The sequence below is a fragment of the Gobio gobio genome (genome assembly GCF_949357685.1).
Source record: "Gobio gobio genome assembly, chromosome: 3".
Lineage (NCBI taxonomy): Eukaryota > Metazoa > Chordata > Actinopteri > Cypriniformes > Gobionidae > Gobio > Gobio gobio.
In genome coordinates, this window is record NC_137099.1 from 24985314 (window position 1) to 25004872 (window position 19559).

At 36.7% G+C, this 19559-nt stretch overlaps 2 protein-coding genes across 3 annotated transcripts; one reads left to right on the forward strand and one right to left on the reverse strand.

Annotated features, from left to right (window-relative positions):
- Positions 1 to 1088: 1088 nt before the first annotated feature.
- On the reverse strand, positions 1089 to 5232 carry uchl1 (ubiquitin carboxyl-terminal esterase L1 (ubiquitin thiolesterase)). Of its 2 annotated transcripts, XM_079811680.1 has the most exons (9): positions 5092 to 5232; positions 4968 to 4979; positions 4484 to 4612; positions 4119 to 4254; positions 2607 to 2692; positions 2025 to 2072; positions 1868 to 1937; positions 1698 to 1756; positions 1089 to 1535 (listed from the first exon to the last, which is right to left on the reverse strand). In XM_079811680.1, exons 1-9 carry the CDS (start codon positions 5122 to 5124, stop codon positions 1452 to 1454), a joined length of 657 nt encoding a protein of 218 aa, XP_079667806.1. In that variant the 5' UTR covers positions 5125 to 5232; the 3' UTR covers positions 1089 to 1451. The 2 variants fall into 2 exon arrangements, with proteins under 2 accessions (XP_079667806.1, XP_079667807.1); XM_079811681.1 differs by lacking the exon at positions 4968 to 4979 and having other exon boundaries at positions 5023 to 5162.
- Positions 5233 to 8212: 2980 nt separating this feature from the next.
- anxa5b (annexin A5b) lies at positions 8213 to 18215 on the forward strand. The gene is made up of 13 exons (XM_079811611.1): positions 8213 to 8457; positions 8690 to 8723; positions 12257 to 12341; positions 12699 to 12793; positions 12921 to 13034; positions 13132 to 13222; positions 13413 to 13492; positions 14496 to 14546; positions 15136 to 15229; positions 15310 to 15405; positions 15701 to 15759; positions 16955 to 17077; positions 17172 to 18215. The coding sequence occupies exons 2-13, from the start codon at positions 8721 to 8723 to the stop codon at positions 17232 to 17234; spliced, it is 954 nt and encodes a 317-aa protein (XP_079667737.1). The 5' UTR covers positions 8213 to 8457; positions 8690 to 8720; the 3' UTR covers positions 17235 to 18215.
- The last annotated feature ends 1344 nt before the right edge of the window (positions 18216 to 19559 follow it).

Genomic DNA, 19559 nt, shown 5'->3' on the forward strand with positions numbered 1-19559 from the left:
TAAATAAAATGTGAAAATATCGTGAGCTTGTCAACCACCCCCCATCCCTACTTAAAGAGTTAATTCACCCAAAAATGAAATATCTGTCATTAATTACTAAACCTCATGTCATTCAAAAAGTTCATAAAGAGATTGTAAAACTAATCCATATGACTTGAGCGGTTTAGTCAAAATTTTCTAGAGAGACATTATCGCTTTATATGCTGAACAGATTTAATGTAGGCTTTTATTCACATATAAACATTCATCAACACACATCAGTTATGGCAAACAGAAGCTCAAACATGTTTGCTTAATGTGCGAGAACGAACGAGGTTCAGGCTTGTGTTTTCATTCTCAAGAGCCAATGAGGTTTGTCAACTCAAACAGGTTTGGTTGAGCTTCTGTGTTTAAATGTGAATAAAAGTTATTAAATTAAATCTGTTCATCATAATGCAATCAAGTCTCTTCAGAAAATTTGGACTAAACCGGTCAATTAATATGTATTAGTTTCACAATCTCTTTATGAACTTTTTGAAGCGTCAAATTGGTAGTTGTGTAGCTGCCATTGGAGATACAGAAAGCTCTCAGATTAAAAAAATAAAAAAAATAAAAAAAAATTGTGTTCCGAAGATGAACTAGTGTTAAATGATTGGAACGACAGGGTGAGTAATTAATTTTCATTTTTGGGTAAACTTCCCTATAACCGGACATTAAATTGTCCTTATAATGTAGTTCAGGTGACTGATCCTGTGGGAAATTTAGTCAGCTGCTAAAGCGTAAAAGTTTGAGCCAATGGGGAGCTAGTGGAGATTTCTGGTGCGTAGATGAATAGGTAAAAAAATAAAATAAAAATAAATAAATAATGTGTAACATTATAAAACAGTTACTGGGACGTCTAATCAATTCAATGCATAAATGCAGCTTTCCTGAATAAAAGTATAATTTCTTAGAATTAACCGCAAATTTTTAAACTGTAGTGTATGTAAACATTGCAAAGATAAACTATACATGCTCAATATTCAGCATAGACCACATTGTCTAAATGCAAAAGCTGTTAATCGATGTCAGCTAGTTCCGGCATGGAATTTCACAATACTACACACAGAAACAGATTACCCTTCTCGGTCTTCTATTTATTTTGCACATATGCACGCCTCCAAGCTTATGAGTTCACATTACATTTCTGCTCAATTTTGCCCTACTCCAAAAAGTGCCCAAAAGTATTCGAAATATAACTAAAAGTTACATCAACAAAAGCAAATTAACACGGTTTACAAAGAGCATAGTAGTTGTAGATTCAGTCAGGAGACAAAATAAATAAATTAGAATAAATAGGAAATTACATTAATTCACAGTCAGACAGGCAGTTTGTGTAGCATGTATGAAGGGATGGTACAGTATTGGTTTCTGTGCTCTGTATATTAAGTGGTTGAAGGGTTTTTGCATCAAGCTTTGTGGTCCGTTTCCTCTCAGGCCTTGCAGAGAGCCACAGCAGAGAAACGCACCTCCCCTTTCTCCCGCTCAGTAAACTCACGGCACACCCTTGCCGCATCCTAGAGAAAGATGAAGTCAGTTATTCAGTCACGGGAAAATGACTCATTGTTTAAAGATGCGCTAAATCTACGGTTTTGACCATAATGACAGTTCATAAGAGAGAACATGCTACAGTTGTCATTAACTACAAAAGGACATTTCCCAGGAAAATGTGTGCTTACCATGACGAAGCTTTCTGGTTTTGTAGGTCCATGACTCACAGGTCCATCAATTCTGCCATCTGATGTGACAAAACCCCCACTTTTACCATCTCAGACATTTTAAAAGAGTTTATACTTCAGGTCACTGGAAATTGACCTATATTGTGGTGTAGTATTGTTTATCTACTTACCCAGCTCATAAAGCTGACCATTTACATTGACAAATGTAATGAAATGGAAGTTGACTTTGTCTGCCTCTGGCTGTTAGAATGAGAGATGGAAAAAGAACAATTTAACAAAGTTGTTACTTCTAGTATTTTTGCTTTATTGCCAGTTGTTTCGTCTTACCCGACATTCTCCTTCATCAGCAACCCCATCATGAGCTTCCTGGATGTTCTGAATAAAATTGCAACTTCATTTTAAAAAACACAAAATCAAGACTAAATGCATTTAATTCAAGTCAGCATGAAACGGAAGTAGCAATATACATCACAATAGGGAAGACGAGACTATCACAGCGAAACAAATTCAAAAAGAGACAGAAAATAATAATGTCAGACTTCTATTGTCTATTGGGAATTGATTGGATTGTTGTGGTTTGCTATTGCAATGATCTCATGTGAGATCATGTCAAGTCATGTCCCACACTCATGTCAGTAAACACACTATCAGAAGGAGATGATGCAAGAGCCGGGGGGGGGGGGGGGGGGGGGGCTTTTTGGTTAAAGATTGAGGGCACAAATGTAAAAAAAAAAAATAGTGCATGGATAAAACCGTACAATAAGTACATCTACTGGTGGTAAGGAATATGGCACAAATTAAAATTGTCACATGAACTTAGTGACATTTCTGAAGATTATCTTTTTTGGCAAAGACCGTGGCAAATCACATGTTTTGTGTGGCTCAACTTATAATGAATGCCTACAATACCTTATTTTGTTCAAGTTCTTTGGCTCTTTCTGCAGCAGACATCCCTGAGGTGGCTTCGAGAAACTTCTTCAGTGCAGAGTTATTGTCTATAGACGAGAGAGAGAAAAAATATTGATGTTAAATCATGAATCTGCCTCGCTCACCAACCTAAACTGCATACAAACAAAGACAGTCATTTCATGTTTACATACCACACGATTGCCTTATATTTTATAAACTTGCGTTCAGCTTTAGTGATGCATTTGAAATTTGTTGCAGCTTGGATTAACATAGTTAAAGAATCCGAACATCTTTGATTTATTTAACCAGTCAAATTTTCTCAAAAGATAACATTTAATAAAAATTAGTGCTGTCAAACGATTAAAATATTTAATCGCGATTAATCGCATTAATGTCATAGTTAACTCACAATTAATCGCACATTTTTATTTATTCTAAATGTCCCTTGATTTCTTTTTGTCCCATTATTTTTTCTTATTTTAATGCTCTTATCAACATAGAAAAGTGGATCGGCTTGCTTTGTTCAAATGTTTGTTTTATTGAAAACAACATTGGCATACTTTAGTGTTCGATTTCACACCAACATTCTCACTTGGAGCAAATAATCTCACACAATGTAACACTGCCCATCAATAAAAGGGTGAAACAAATACTTTGTTGCACAAACAGCCCCTTCAACAGCCCTTTCTAAGGGATCAAAACAGGGTGATACAAAATAAAATTACAAAGTGCACATGCAAGGTAAACTAGGACTCCGCCTATAGTGCAGTTAAACCAGGGGTCGCCAACTAGTGAACTCCGGTCCGAATCCGGACCGCGAGATGCGTCCATCCGGACCGCGAAGCCTTTTGACATAATGAAACAGTTAACGTTGCAATGCTCACTGTTACTACGTTCAGACCCAGACGCGCGGTCAAGCATGCAGTGAAGAAGAGACTGATGGTGCGCTCACACCGGACGCGAATGACGCGACATGCACGCCGCTTAATCCGCGCCGCAGAATGTCTATTTGCGTCTTTGCATTGACTTAAATCACTCGCGCAAAACGCTTCATTCGCGTCTGGTGTGTAGGCTACGCACCATCAGAGCAGAAAGCAGCGCTCAAGACAAGCACTTTTAGTTGAAGACCCCTGAGTTAAACCATGGCATAATACGTTTCTCATTTCGGCGTCTCACGCTTGCCATCCACGTCTACTCTTTTAATGGCCCAAACGAGTGCGGGCAGCCGCAGCGTGCCTGATGTTTTGTTTCCGGTCTAGCTACATCCGGAGTGGTGTTGTAGTTTTTCTAACGTTACTAGTTGTTGCAACAGCATGTGAAAAAACTACAAAGTTTGTTAGACCAAAAAGAACGTTAATCTCGCGATAAAAAAATTGACGCCGTTAAAATAGGTTTGCGTTAACGCCGTTAATAACGCGTTTAACTGACAGCACTAATAAAAATAAAAAAAAGTCACAAAACCAGGCCATCTGCTCTATTCTGTATAAGAAAACACGACAAGTCTCCACTGACCAAAATCAATACTGTCCTGGTTGTTGGCCACAGCATGTACCAATCCCACAGTTCCACAGGAGTTGACCACAGTTTGTTTCAGAAAATAGACACCTTTAGGGTCTTCAACAGACTGTTTGGAACGAAATTCCTCATGCTAAAAGAAAGAGGGACGTGGGTTAAAAAGTTATTATGTTTAATTCTGAGAGAAATGTTAAATCTGAACTAAAATGAATTTCTTTCCTATAATAAAACACTACTAAAATGTAACTACACAATTTAGATTTGCTCGTAATATCCATTCCTCACGTGAGGACTGACCACACCCGCGTTTACTGTAATGCGTGTGCGCGCTCATGTGCGTGAGTGCGTGCGTCCGTACGTACCTGTTGCGTTAAAGGGAAAAGCAGCATCATGGCACAGCAGGGTGATGGCACCCCTGACAAAGACTCATCCTCTAGACCCAACACATCCACAAAGCGCCAACTCGAGCCCACACCCAACTTACTCAGTACCTACACAGACACAGGGGAAAAAAGGTCTCCAAAAATCACACTACGCGAGACCGGTTATTTCCATACAAAAGCAATGTTTAAATTATTCAAAGTTTGTAATGATGGGATCAATACATTATCGATTGTTTATTATAAACGATTAGTATATCTGGTATTATGCAAAAATGACTAATTATTGCGTAGCCTAAAGCATGCATTTAGAATTGCTAGATGTAATGGTTTTCGTGCATGGGTGATAATGTGTGTAAGCCCACGCCCTTTATTTGAGACTCGGGTCCATCAGCCCCAGACGCCACAGACCTGTCCAGCAGACAGTCTCATCATCTCATCTCATGACTCAGCGAACGTAGCCTACCTTATTCAGCATCTGAAACCAATACAAACGCACAATATGTCGGCCATAATCATACCAGAGAAAGCGAAAGCATGCACGACAAACGAATTGGCTAGCATGGCTAAATCATGACATAGCGTTAAACCTCCGGGTTTATTTCCATCGGTTTCCACTCCATGATCGCAGAAGGTTGTGGGTGTCACTCCTCTGAGTTCTGAAAGGCGCCGCCCGAGAAAACACAAACCCTACCGAGGGAGCACGAGGATCATATATGCGTCCGGTCATATTCCATTTACACAGACCGGAGGGGTGTCCGCTCAGATACACGTGCTATTTATGTACTACTGACACACATATTTAGCCCGTTAGTGAAACTTTCCTGTATATTTAGAGTGTCTGAAAAAGACATGGCCACACGGAAGAGAGAAAACCCTAAAAAGTTGGTTCAGATTTTCCAGAAATTGGTCGGTCCGCCGATTCTGGAAGCTACCAGTGTTTTCCAGCTCTGATGAATCATTTGATTAAAAACAGAAACAATGACCGTTTACTATATATTATTTTAAAACGTGGACAAAATATGTAGGCTATTAGTGACTCGAAGCTGTGAACTAAAAATAACTAAATTCAACTCTGCTAAGTTTACTTTGACCTGAGTTGATTCAACCGATGACTTGCACTTCTGGTATTTCTGGTTTTAAATATGTCGATTTGAATCGGGGAAGTGGAGTGGGTTTACTGCTGTCAACCATGTTTTTGTGTCTATGAAATCCAGTTTACACAAACATGAATTGCTATTTATTATGAGCAGAGGGCCCTAACTGATTAGCCTACATGTAATCTGGATTAGCCTACATAATCAGATACCAAAAATTAAGTGTAACGTTAATTAGATTATATTACATTTTAAAATACAGACTACAGTTACTTTTTTATTGATTACATGATTGCATGTTATTATCACAATGGCAGTCAAAAATTCATAATTTTCCCTACTATTTTATCGTTTAAAATGTCCTTTCTAAAAATGCACTTGTATACATTCGGGGTGATTTCACACTAGCACTTTTGGTGCGCACCAGGGTTCGATTGACGTCAGTGTTCGGTTCGTTCGGATGATGTTCTGTCTTCCGAACTCGGGTGCGCACCCGCGAACCGTAGGCTACCCGAGTCTGGGTCCGAGCCGGGGTGCGTTGCTTCACCAAAGCAGCAGCTGTTTCAGCTGTTTATCCCGTTGCTTGGTAACGTTGCTTTTTGTTTTTGAACCGTTGGTTTTGTTACCAAAGCTTCAGTACGTAGGCTAATGGCATCTCTGCTTGTGCTTGCGCAGTAGCCTATGTCAGTCACATGCATGAACCCACAGCATTTGAATTTGATCACTTTTACACAAATCGTGTAACTTTTTTTTACCCCTTCATAATTCTTTGAATTATCACTCAGTTTCTGTGAGTTATTTATTCAACCATGCTGTCTTTGAAAGGCTTTTGACTTTCAAACACATTAAAATGAACAAATTAATGTAATTTTATATTTAGCCTACATGCAATCCAGGGATTCTCCAATTTTTTTGTCAGCTGAAATTTCCTAATATATTTAGGCTACTTGAAGTATACCTCCTGAGATTTTAATTTGTAAAGTAGGCCTAGGTCAATAATAAAATTAAGTCAGTAAAAATAATAATAAAATTAAGTTATCTTATGTTGTTTAATGGTCAGATGACATGCAGGCAATGCATCTTTTTAGTAGTGTTTTATTTTAATTTTAAAATTATTTATTTAATTTTTATGATTTAATTACTTAGCTTTGCATTAAACTCACGAACCCCTGCAGTTCCATCACGCACCCCAGTCTGGGAAACCCTGACGTAGTGTAATATTTAATGTACTTCATGTTGTTGATAACAAAGAATGGAATATATTTTCTTTCTCTTTGTGTTTTTATAAGAATATTCTACTCAAATCAATTTGAAAAACAAGTTAGGTCAAAAGTAATCTAAAAGTAATCCAAAGTATTCAGATAATATTACCTTAAATGTGTAATGTAATGGATTATGTTACTAACCACAATTTTTGTCATGTAATTTGTAATCAGTAACCGATTTCAATTTGTAAGTAATCTACCCAGCTCTGATTATGAGTTACATAATAAAGGCAACAGCACTGCATGTGAGTATGCCTATTGGCATAACAAGAAGTTCGTACTGACTGTTGAAAAATCATATTTTGTATAATGTAAAATGTAATTTTGAATTTCAAATTTGATTACTATCACCCTCATGTTGTTCCAAACCCATATGATTTTCTTTCTTCGTGGACAACAACAGATGAATTCTTGAAAAATATTCTTCCTTTTCTTGAAAGAGAATGAAGACTGAAAGACAATTTTTGTTTTACAAAAGAATACCATTAAAGCATAATAGTGGTAAATACAACTTAGCCTACTGCAAAAACAGTAACTACAACAAATACAAGTCGTTTAATGCTGAAAACGTAAACAACTACTGTAGTGATGAAATGGGGGTCCACAACAATTTTTTTAATATATTTAAAAAATGTGGCTACAAGGCCCAAACCAGTGATCCATTTGCAATGATTAACAGTTTCGTCACATAAAGCTTATGGACATGTTTTATAGGCTCTTTAAATGATACATTTGTGTCCTTTTTCAAGCTTGAAAGCTCCAGTTCCCCATTTACTGTAATTACATGTAAAAGGGGAAAGCACATTATTGAAAATTGCCTATCAAAATAGTGATTTCGGCACTAGTAGGCCTAACCTTTAAAAAAACTTCATCAACAATAATAGCTAAATAAAAAAAATAAAAAAAACATGAGCAATGATGTCATTCGAGCAATAAAAGGTTGCAGGTGAATTACAGACAATTTCATCAAGAGGAAGGTTTTTTTTTTAACTGCTAAGGGATGTATCCTTGCCTAGACTACTTCTCGAGCACAATGAAGTTGCAGTTGTGTTTGGGCTTGAAATTTGATCTTGCATGCATCCATCCATGTGGAAATCAACAATGGGCTACTTTCCAAATAAAATGATAGATTAGTGTAATATGACACCGATCTTTGTGTGTTTGATTAGTCTTAATAGTTTGGCAAATGGTTTTTCTCTGTTTGTCTTATTAGACAGTGAGAGCACCTGGAAGTGTGTTGACCAACAGGGTGGGGAAACATCACATCATCAGATTTCACAAACCTATAGCCTACCTCCAGTCCTGGATGGCAAAAGTTTATGTTTATAATTTTCCTTAATTAAATGCTTATTCTATGTTCTTCTGTATAGCCTGTTCCAGAAGTGACCCATCGCTGTCGTGTGCACAGATGTTGAAATATAAGAAGAAAGCAAAAACACCACTACCCATAAGTCAAAGCGATTTGATTATATGCCAGGGTGTGGCTCAACACATCGTAGCCAAATGTAGTCCTCCTACTTCTTTTTTCCTCATTCCTCCTGCTGCTTCGGTCTGTACTGCAATCATCTGCTTTTCAACTGAAACTCTTCTCTCGGTAAGTGAATGAGAAACGGAACTTAAAAATTAATCCTTAAACTTTCAGGACTGTAGCCTACTCAAATTCTAGAGTGCACAGGTAGGACCCTACCTGTCTGCCAACATTTCCAACATGTTTTTGGGATGGGAATCTTAAAACCTCCTTTTAATTTTTATAATCACATTATGCATTTGGGAATATGTTCATGTTAATGTTTGTTAATGAACTATTTTGTCGTTTATTTCTTCAGCTTCGAGCACTTTGAATTACGCGAATCAAACATGGTAAGTTCTGTTCATTGTTGCAATAAAGGTCTGTAAGATTTGTAGCACATAGGCTATTACGTTTCAACGCCTTTATTTCTGACGATATTCAATCGTATAAACTTCCGACAGTTGGTGTCGACGCCCATCACAACTGCGGATAAAACACTTCTCTTAAAGAGCCTCGAAATCCATATAAGTCAATTTACTCGTGTTGTATTGCAGTAAAACATTACGTACAAAGTAAAACTATGCTTCCGCATAATCCAACAATATAGGCGACACAAAACATTTTTTTTTTGGAACGGTATAGCCTACTGTTGATCTAACTATCGACTACAACTATATTAAGTTTTCACAAACAAGCTCTAATGTTAGAAAGAAACAAACTTGTTGTAAATGAGAAACTATGACTCATTTGCGTGGGCTACGACCCATTGGGCGTTTCTGTCTGCTCAGTGTCTCCACTCTTTTCCTCTCTCCTCCTCGGTCCCTCTCATTCACCCCTGTTCAGCTGAGTTAAAGTGAACTAACAGATCGTTTTCGACAACGTGGAGTATAATACTATCTCATAAACTCAGTAATGTAATATTTAGATACTATGTTGTTATTTTGGTATTTGAACGTTGTATGTTACATGCAAATAACCAGGGCATTGAATGAATACCAGGTGCACACACAGTGAGAGCTGCTTTTATTTTCAGCTGTTAAAAGGGGTTGGAAAACACTTGGGCACTAGTTGCTGTAGGTGAATGTACTTTGCTTTCGTTTCGTATTTGAATGTCAAATGTTTGTTCACTCTGTTGTATGGAGAGAGGCCGAGTAACATGACTCTAAATGGCAGCTCAGTAGTCTTAGCTACTGGGACAAAAAAGACCACAGAACTGGAAAAAAAGAAGTTTATGTTTAAGAAATTGGATTAATCTGTTCTACAATTTAAGAGTATTCAGCTATATTTTGGTGCAATTCCCAGCTTATATTTTATAAAATGTTTAATTTAAATTAGCATTCACTTCAATGAATGGAAACTAGGGGATGGTTTCCATCTGACTTTCAGATCTATTGAATTGTCACCACAGTCATATGGAATCTCATGGTGTTTACAAAAAATATATATTTTGCACACCACACTTATATATAGATGCAGTACCCATTATGTGAAATTAAAATGGTTTAAAAGTTTAAACTAAAGTAAAATCATATGTTACCATGGTTGTGAAATTAAAAATATCTGCCCCACATAAATGTAAAACAATAAAATTATATATATTATATATAATATAATATAATATAATATAATGCACAACAGCCTGTGTGATGTGGAACTAATTTTAGGTGAAATATAAAAAAATGAATGCTGATTTAATAAATGTTGTGATAAATATCTGACATTATGAACAAAAGTAGGGACACAGGTGAAATTTGATAAAAAGGTACATTTATTGGCAGGAAAGGTTGCTATCCCATGTCTCAAGAATCCGCAAGTTCTCCCTTAAATGCTTGTTTTGCACATAATAAATCTGTAACACATGATGTTGCTATAACACATCAGTAGGAATCTTGTTTGGAGCTGGATTTTGGATGACTGGCTCTGGCGCTCCACATTCTTAGATTACCGAAAACATTCAGGCCTGCATTATTCAACACATTCCTGAGGCTGAGACATTAACATTATGGCTGGAGATGAACAATACATATCCTCTCCAAAACAACAAAATGTCAACGTTTATCTAATAAAAAAGCTGTGAGTAGTAATTGGCAAGACTTATAGAAACAGCTGAGTGGCAGACGCCTGCTGATTTAGACTTGCCAGTTAAACACAATAAGCATGTTCACATTGCTTATTGGACAATTTCTTAGGGCTTAACTGCTTTTGACATTATATCATAGCCTTGGTGGATACATAATGGCTGCGTCCAAAATCACATACATCTTTTGAATAACTAATTACTTTACGGTCACGAAAAAGTATGTTTTATATATTATGAATATGTAGTATGAATGTAATGTGGATGTACTACGTTCGTCATGTCATCATTGTCATGTGACTTACGAGTGACAGTTGAGTTGCTTCACTGCCATTAACAAATCCTCTCGTTTGGCCTCATGGGATAGTAACGTGTCCATTGTATCAGCTATTCAGAATCTCACCGGAAGTAGTATGTCTTCTGTGTACTTTACAACTACTGTGTTACTATATAGTAGGGAAGTATGAGATTTCGGATGCAACCTACACTGCCATTCAAAAGTTTTTAATGTTTTTAGAAGAAGTCTCTTATGCTCACCAAGGCTGCATTTTATTTTATATATTTTTTAAAAACAGTAATATTGTGAAATATTATTAAAATGTAAAATAACTGTTTTCTATTTGAATATATTTTCAAATGTAACTTATTTCTGTGATTTATTTTCTGCATCACTACTCCAGTCTTCAGTGTCACATGATCCTTCAGAAAACTTTCTGTTCATTAAAGAATCCTGAAAACTACTTTACACAACTGTTTTCAACATTGATAATAATCATAAATGTTTCTTGAGCAGCAAATCTTCATGTTAGAATGATTTCTGAAGGATCATGTGACACTGAAAACTGGAGTAATGATGCTGAAAATTCAGCTTTGCATCACAGAAATAAATGACATTTTTAAATATAGTCAAATAGAAAACAGATTTTACATTTGAATAATATTTCACAATATTACTGTTTTCTGTATATTTTTTATAAAATAAATGCAGCCTTGGTGAGCATAAGAGACTTCTTCTAAAAAGATTAAAATCTTACCGATCAAAACCTTTTTGAATGATAGTGTGTCTTGTTGGATTAAATGGGAGTAAAACATGCGTAGAAGCAAAGCCATTATAGATAGATTTTGCAGTATGTTCTGAGTTTCCGCTGATACAGTGAGGTTTAGAAAAAGGCTATAGAGTGTAATTGTGTGTCTTGTTTTGTCAGTAGTATGGTTGTCACCCAGGGGGCTTAACTGAGATATAAACAAACCAGTGTGCTTGTATCTCTTCCTGGGGCTCCTTTGATCCACAAACAGACACGGTTGGAGTGTTGTCTGCTTTCGTTATGTGAATGATTAAAACATTTATGTGATTTAACCAAAAGATCACATGATCAGCAAGATCTTGGTTTACATCAGTTGATGTTTAAAGACCTTGGCTGGAATCTTGCATAACTTCCTCAGTTTGAGTGGGCAATAACATCTGTTTAAGGTCACAAACATAATACAGCTCTAAAACAATGTTAAATTAATCTATATACCGTGGTATCGTATGACTAATTTGTATGTCCACATCCAGTATTCTGGTATCATTGCCTTGCCTCCCCCACACACATACTCATAGACAATTTGCGGTAGTTGCTCAAAGTTTCCATGTGGAAAACTACTGCATGTAAAAGTTAAATGCACAGCTTCTTAAAGAGACAGACCTTCGGCTGCAAAGGAAATGTGGGTGTGCTCATGATTCATAGATTACTGAAGTGAAGTATATACATACTACAGAAAAAAGAACATGAGACTAAAATGTTGTGTTTCTAATTGTTTTAGGCTGGCAGAGGAACAGTGAAGCCCCACAGTGGATTCAATGCTAATAATGATGCTGAGGTTCTCTACAAGGCCATGAAAGGAATCGGTGAGTTTGACTAACATATTAAATGCCAATTTGACGCATTAAATATCAGTACACCTTCAAATGAATGACTATATCGCAATAACATGATATTATATCTATAGAACCAGTATAACAGCAAATTAGAATCTGTATTGCTGTAAAAGAGGAGAGCATTATTTTTATTTGGATAATCAAGGCTCTGTATGGATGCATTTGTATTTAGACATTAATACGTTTTGCTTGTTTAATCAGTTTATTTGTTTCTCATAAATGAATAATCAGAGAATGTTGCATCTGTGTGTAAGAGATGGGTATTAGTCTATTATGTCGAAGAATAAAGTAATGGTAATCAACATTATTATAATTTTTTGTACTCAGGCACCGATGAAGATGCTATTATCAAGCTGGTGACAGCACGCAGTAATGCACAGCGCCAAGAAATCAAAGCTGCGTACAAAACCCTGCATGGAAAGGTAACATCAGCATAAATTGTTTTAAAATTAAAATAGTACTGGACATCTGTTATATTTGAATATATGCTATGTATTTTTATAATCTTAGAAATATACATGCATTTCTTCTTTCTGTCCATCTTTCCAGGATTTGGTGGATGATTTGAAGTCTGAACTCGGTGGGAAGTTTGAGTCTCTGATAGTAGCTCTGATGACTACTCCCATCAAGTTTGATGTCACATGTCTGCAAAATGCTATTAAGGTATATGTCAATAAATATAGATACACTGTCATACAATTTAATTATATTTTATAGAGATATCAGTGTATATCTGTACCTTGTATTTTTGTTGTTTTAGGGAGCGGGCACAGATGAGAGAGTGTTGATTGAGATCTTGGCATCTAGATCAGCCAATGAAGTCAATGAGATCAAAAATGTATACAAACAAGGTAACTGTGTTTGTGTGGGTTATGTAATCTAAGTCTTTGACTTTTTAGTCTTCTTGGTTATTTATTCTTGTATTATATATTATTATTATTTTATTATTAATTATTGATACTTGCCAGTTATGCAACATGTGCAGTTTGTTGAATGCTGCTCTCTTTAGTGTTGATGATCTGTCTTGTATGTGTATTATAGAGCATAAACATGACCTGGAGAAAGATGTGACTGGTGACACTGGAGGTCATTTCCAGAGGATGCTGGTTGTTTTGCTTCAAGTACGGTCTATGTACAATCCTTACAAAAAATGAAAATAAAAAATTTCATTTAACAATAATTGATCTGTACATGTAAATAATTAAGACATTATTTACACATACAATTTCAATCCACTGTAAAAAGCCTTAAAGCGAAGAGATAGTTGACCCAAAAATTAAAATTCTGTCATCATTTACCCACCCTCAAGTTGTTCCAAAACTGTATGAATTTCTTTCTTCTGCTGTACACAAAAGAAGATATTTTGAACAATGTCAATAACCAAACAGTTGATGGGCCCCATTGACTTCTATAGTATGGGGTGAAAAAAAATTGGTTACCAACATTGTTCAAAATAATCTTCTTTTGTGTACAGCAGAAGAAAGAAATTCATACAGGTTTGGAACAACTTGGTGAGTAAATGATGACAGAATTTTCATTTTTGGGTGATCTATTTGTTTAAGGGCCTGATTTACTAACAGCTTGTGCCAACGCAAACCCTCTTTTGCCATTTAAAAACACTACTGTCGGGATTTACTAAAGAAATGCAGTGATTAAATTAGCGCTGAAAAGGCGTGGACAGGGTTATTTTTGCAGCTCACCTTATAGCATATGTATTTGTGGCGATTTCCCTTTCAGGCGCAAAATTCATGGGAGGAGAATATTTAAATGAATCATGTGACGTGATTTACAAAGGTTTGCACTCTGTTTGTGCCATTATTTACAGACCAAAAAAAGCCATCTTGAACCAGACACTAATAGGTAGATTGCGCTGGTCATTATGGAAATGATCCTGTTGCATCTGTGTTCTTTAATTTGCGCGTCATCAGTAGATCACTCGCAGAACTGTCAACTCTCATCTGCGCTTTTCTGGAATTGCGTTCTCAAGCTAATTTGCCCTGTTTAGTAAATCTGGCACTACGTGTGGTTTTGTCATGTGGCTGTTTTGTCCTCTGTCCCTTTAAGTATGTTTTTTTTTTTTGTCATTACAATTCATTTATTTGATACTAAATTATTTATCCATAGGCCAGCAGACAGCAGGGTATACAAGAAGGCCTCATCCAAAGTGATGCTCAGGTAAGTTTGTTCATGTAAATTTTGTTGGCCACAAGTCCAGTGCAACTAAGAGTATGTTTGCACGACACTGATGCACTAAATACGGAAAAGTGTTTCCTTTGCTTTTTTTTGTGGAGAGACGACAACATTTTCAAAATGATCCACGAAAACGACTAAAACGCTGTTATGCATGCCAGGCCAGTAGTTGGCGATGTCACTTTGTAAAGAAACATTATAGACTGAACACGTAATATGCATGCGCATGACGTCATCGTTTTAACAAATTTGCGTTTTTGATATTTTCATGGAGATGTCAATGGTATCATTTTCAAAAACTTGCATTTTGAAACCTGATTTCAAAAGCTTGCATTTTAGGGCCGCCAAAACGCTGTTGCTTGTAAAGGAACGACCAAAACGCATACAAAGTTTTTAGTTGAAAATGGTGTAGTGTAAAACGCTCCCTAAATATTTGCAAATAACTGGATTTCTGGATGTTGAGTAAGCATCTTTAGACCTGATGTAAAATGGGGTGAAATGCTGCCATCTAGTGCTTGTAGTGTGTAATATCAGTTTGTCAGTCATATGAAGTTTAAAAACTGTTTGTGTGTAGGCTCTGTTTGCCGCAGGAGAGAAGAAGTATGGAACTGATGAAAGCCAGTTCATCACTATACTGGGAAACCGTAGTAGTGCTCACCTTAGGAAAGGTTTGTTCAACACATGCATTTAGTTAATGAAGTTGTTATTTTTGCTTTTGTGTATTCATTCATTTGCTGTTAATCTGCAGTGTTTGAGGAGTATAGAAAGCTCTCAGGGTATGAGATAGAGGAGAGCATCCAGAGAGAGACCTCAGGAACCCTTGAAGAAATACTGCTGGCTGTGGGTAAGACACACACACACACTCTCTCTCTCTCTCTCTCTCACTCAGATATAGATCTCAATTGAGTTCTTATAACAAGTGAAAAATATTATTTTCCTTATATTATAATTTTATTATAGAAGAGAAGTTAAAAATTCTGGGTAGGGGCCATGCCTTACAGTTTGTCTATAAAATCATATTAAGGGACATTATATTTTCTATAACTTAAGAATCAACCCATATACAGCACTCAGTCATGGGGGTTTTACTCTCTGTGTGGCTGTTTTGTCTCTTAACAATCTCTTCTGTGTGTCATCAGTGAAGTGTGCCCGCAGTGTCCCGGGGTATTTTGCAGAGAGCCTTTACAAAGCCATGAAGGTGAGTCTGTTTCAATATCTGTGAATAATAAGAGCAATTCTGCAATGTAACTTACCTCTGGGTTTATATTTATCTTTTTGATAAAACATTTTCTGTTTTTTTCCATTGTCATTTTTATTTTTTTTATTTTTTTTTATTATTCTTTTATTTCAGGTTTATTTTATTTATTTTAGTATATCAAGTTAAACCAAATGAAAAATGTTGCTTTGACAACAAGCTGAAAAATAAGTTTATTTTTTTTTAAAGGTAACGAAATTGTTTTATGATTTAGTTTTAGTAACTACACTGATCAGGCATATCATTATGAAAATGGGTCACACAAAAAAACAAACAGGTGAAGTGAATAACACTGATTATCTCTTCATCAAGGCACCTGTTAGTGGGTGGGATATATTAGGCAGCATGTGAACATTTTGACCTCTAAGTTGATGTGTTAGAAGCAGGACAAATGGACAAGCGTAAGGATTTGAGCGAGTTTGACGACTGGGTCAGAGCATCTCCAAAACTGCTCTTTTGGGGTGTTCCCGGTCTGCAGTGGACAGTATCTATCAAAAGTGGTCCAAGGAAGGAACAGTGGTGAACCAGCGACAGGGTCATGGCTCATTGAGGCACGTGAGGAGCGAAGGCTGGCCTGTGTGGTCCGATCAAACAGACGAGTTACTGGAGCTCAAATTGCTCAAGAAGTTGATGCTTGTTCTTATAGAAAGTTGTCAGAATACACAGTGCATCGCAATTTGTTGCATATGGGGCTGTATAGCCACAGACCAGTCAGGGTGCCCATGCTGACCCCTGTCCACCGCCGAAAGCGGGATAATGCGCCTTGCCATAAAGTAAAAATGGTTCAGGAATGGTTTGAGAAGCACAACAAAGAGTTTGAGGTGTTGACTTGGCCTCCAAATTCCCCAGATCTCAATCCAATCGAGTGTCTGTGGGATGTGCTGAACAAACAAGTCAGATCCATGGAGGCCCCACCTCCCAACTTACAGGACTTCAAGGATCTGCTGCTAACATCTTGGTGCCAGATACTACAGCACACCTTCAGGGATCTAGTGGAGTCCATGCCTCGACGGGTCAGGGCTGTTTTGGCAGCAAAAGGGGGACCAACACAATATTAGTTCATGATGTTATGCCTGATTGGTGTATAATAACCTTCAAAGAAATTACCTTTTACTGTAATTCTGCTTTCATCCTGCAGGGGGCAGGCACCAATGACGAGACATTGATTAGGATCATGGCTTCCCGCAGTGAGGTGGACATGTTGGATATACGTGCTGAATTCCGCAAGAAGTTTGCAACCTCTCTGCACAAAATGATTAATGTATGCTCATGCATCCAGGTGCACACCTTATAACATTTTCTTGTTCACCCAGATCGGCGAAACGTAAACATCTTATCTTTTTCTGTTACTGCAGGGTGATACCGCAGGTGACTACCGTAAAGCCCTTCTGCTGCTGTGTGGTGGTGATGATGCATAAGCCCTGGCACCCACTATGCCTGGGTCAGATCCCATGACTCCCATCTCAGGGGCAGCTCTGTGGGATGAGGGCTCAGCCCCCTTCTGAACCCGATTCAGGACAAATTACAAAAACATGACATTCCAAATAAATAGAAGGATCTCTTGTCGAACTGTGAAGATGCTCTGCAGAGCACAGAATCCAAACGAGTGAATTTTGGCATTCATATTTCCTGAAATGTTTAAAAGATTTAGAGTAAAACTAATTTTAGTAGAAGCTTAAAAAATATGAAACCACTTCTCTTTTCCATAATCAAAGAAAAATGTATAAAAAGTTTTTCCGTTTGATTTGGCCTCAACTTGAAATCTGTTACAGAAAAAGAAAGTCCTACTCCTTTCTTTTGAAAGATGAAGATGCAAGCCTTATAACGTTTATTGTGAAAATGTCTATTAACCCAAGCACTATTATAAAGAAGACCAAAGATTCAGGTATACTCAATGAAGCAATATTTTATATGTATTCAACAAGTTTTCACTTATTTATTGTTTGTATGCTCACTAACTACCTTGACGTTTCCATTTATAGCAATATAGTATAGTAACCAGTCTCAGAATTGGCATTATTAACAAGTTTAAGCTTTTTGTGGCTCTGAGAATGTTTTAAACCAGATTTGTGGTTAACTGAGAGGTTTATTTCCTCAATGTACCACTTTTAGTTTAAACATCCTGCCAGTGATTGGCACAGTGATATAGAATTACCCACAGTAAATGAATATTAGCAAAAAGTTTGTCCTCTCCAAGGTTATTAATGATCATTAAAAGCTAAAGAAAACGGTGCTACTACTAAAATGTTTTAATATTTCATTGCCATAATGTTCATAATAAACACTCATGAAATAAAAGCAAACATACATTCTCCTGTGTGACTGACCACAACTGAGCTGTTTTGTCTATTGTCTGTGAATCTGCACAATATTAAAAAGTGACGTTTTTTGATGTATTACAAAGGCTGTCATTGGGGTAGTTCAAAAGATTCACCTTTGTACATGATTTACCCCTAAAAGGTCTTTATAATACCATAAAGATAGGCCTACTCATTAGTACCTAAAAGGTATATTTAGTAGGCTACTATTTGAAAGGGTACCCCCCCTGTGACAGCTTTTAAAACTTCTGGTATCTACTATCCTTTTTGAACTAGACAGAATGTCCCAAATGAAATGAAAACCTGCTGTTCAGATTCACAAAATAGAGATTTAAAATGTATGTTTAATTCAAATAGGCTAAAACTATTATTTGTTGTTCTGTAGGCTGCGTTGTAGCAGTGAACACTCGACGTTTGTGGACGATTAAAACGTGGGGAAAAAAACTTATTTCATATTGTCCACAGGGAGGCGATATAGTAAAACATTTGCTGACAGAATGCCGCCTACTGAGTGAATTAGATGATTAATGCTTACCAGTTTGCAGCTACCCCATGTAGTTCTTTAAATCAACATGACTGCTTTTATGATTACTGTTTTCTCATTAGGAAATGAAAGATGCTCTGTGGTTGCGCAAGTTTATACTAGTGAAGTAAGGATCCTAATGCCATATCTTTCCCCCCTGGCTATGTAGCCTACTTACTGTAAGATACAGTCCCATTAAAATTGACATTTGGCTTGTATTTCTTCTCAGCATAGTGGAGAATGTCAAGCAAGTGTAGACAAGCTTTATTCACACATGTCTTTAAAGAAACTGGGCTGATGTACACAAATGTTTTAGTTCTGGTTGAGGATGTGTGCTTCAGAGTTTATCCACTGAATAAGTTTTATGGAACTATCTTTATATGTCAGTGCACCCTCAGCAAATATTTGAGAGGAAGAAATGTTGTGACTTCAGAGCAGGATATCGGCCAATAGCACTGTCTGAATTCAGGGGTGGGACTGTCAGGCCACCTCAAGCAACACAAAGGAACAATGAATGTTAAACCTGCCCACCAAACAATATGAGTGTGAGTAGTGAATGAATGAATGAAAGAGAGAGAGAGGGGAGAAGTCACATGATACATTTAATCTGTAAAAATTAAAAGTCTATTACAGGAAAAGAAAGTCATTCTTTTTTTAAAGGTGAAAGTGCAATCCTTATAAAGTTTGTTATGAAAATGTCTAACCCAGTACTATTATAAAGAAGCCCAATGATTCAGGTGTAAGCAATATTTTATATATTCAACAATTTTAGACTTTTGTTGTTTTTGTATGCTCACTGACATTTCAGTTTACACTTTCTGGTAACACTTTATTTTACAGTGTCCTTGTTTCATATGTTACATGTACTTAGTAATAACAGTAAATTATGTATAATTACAAAC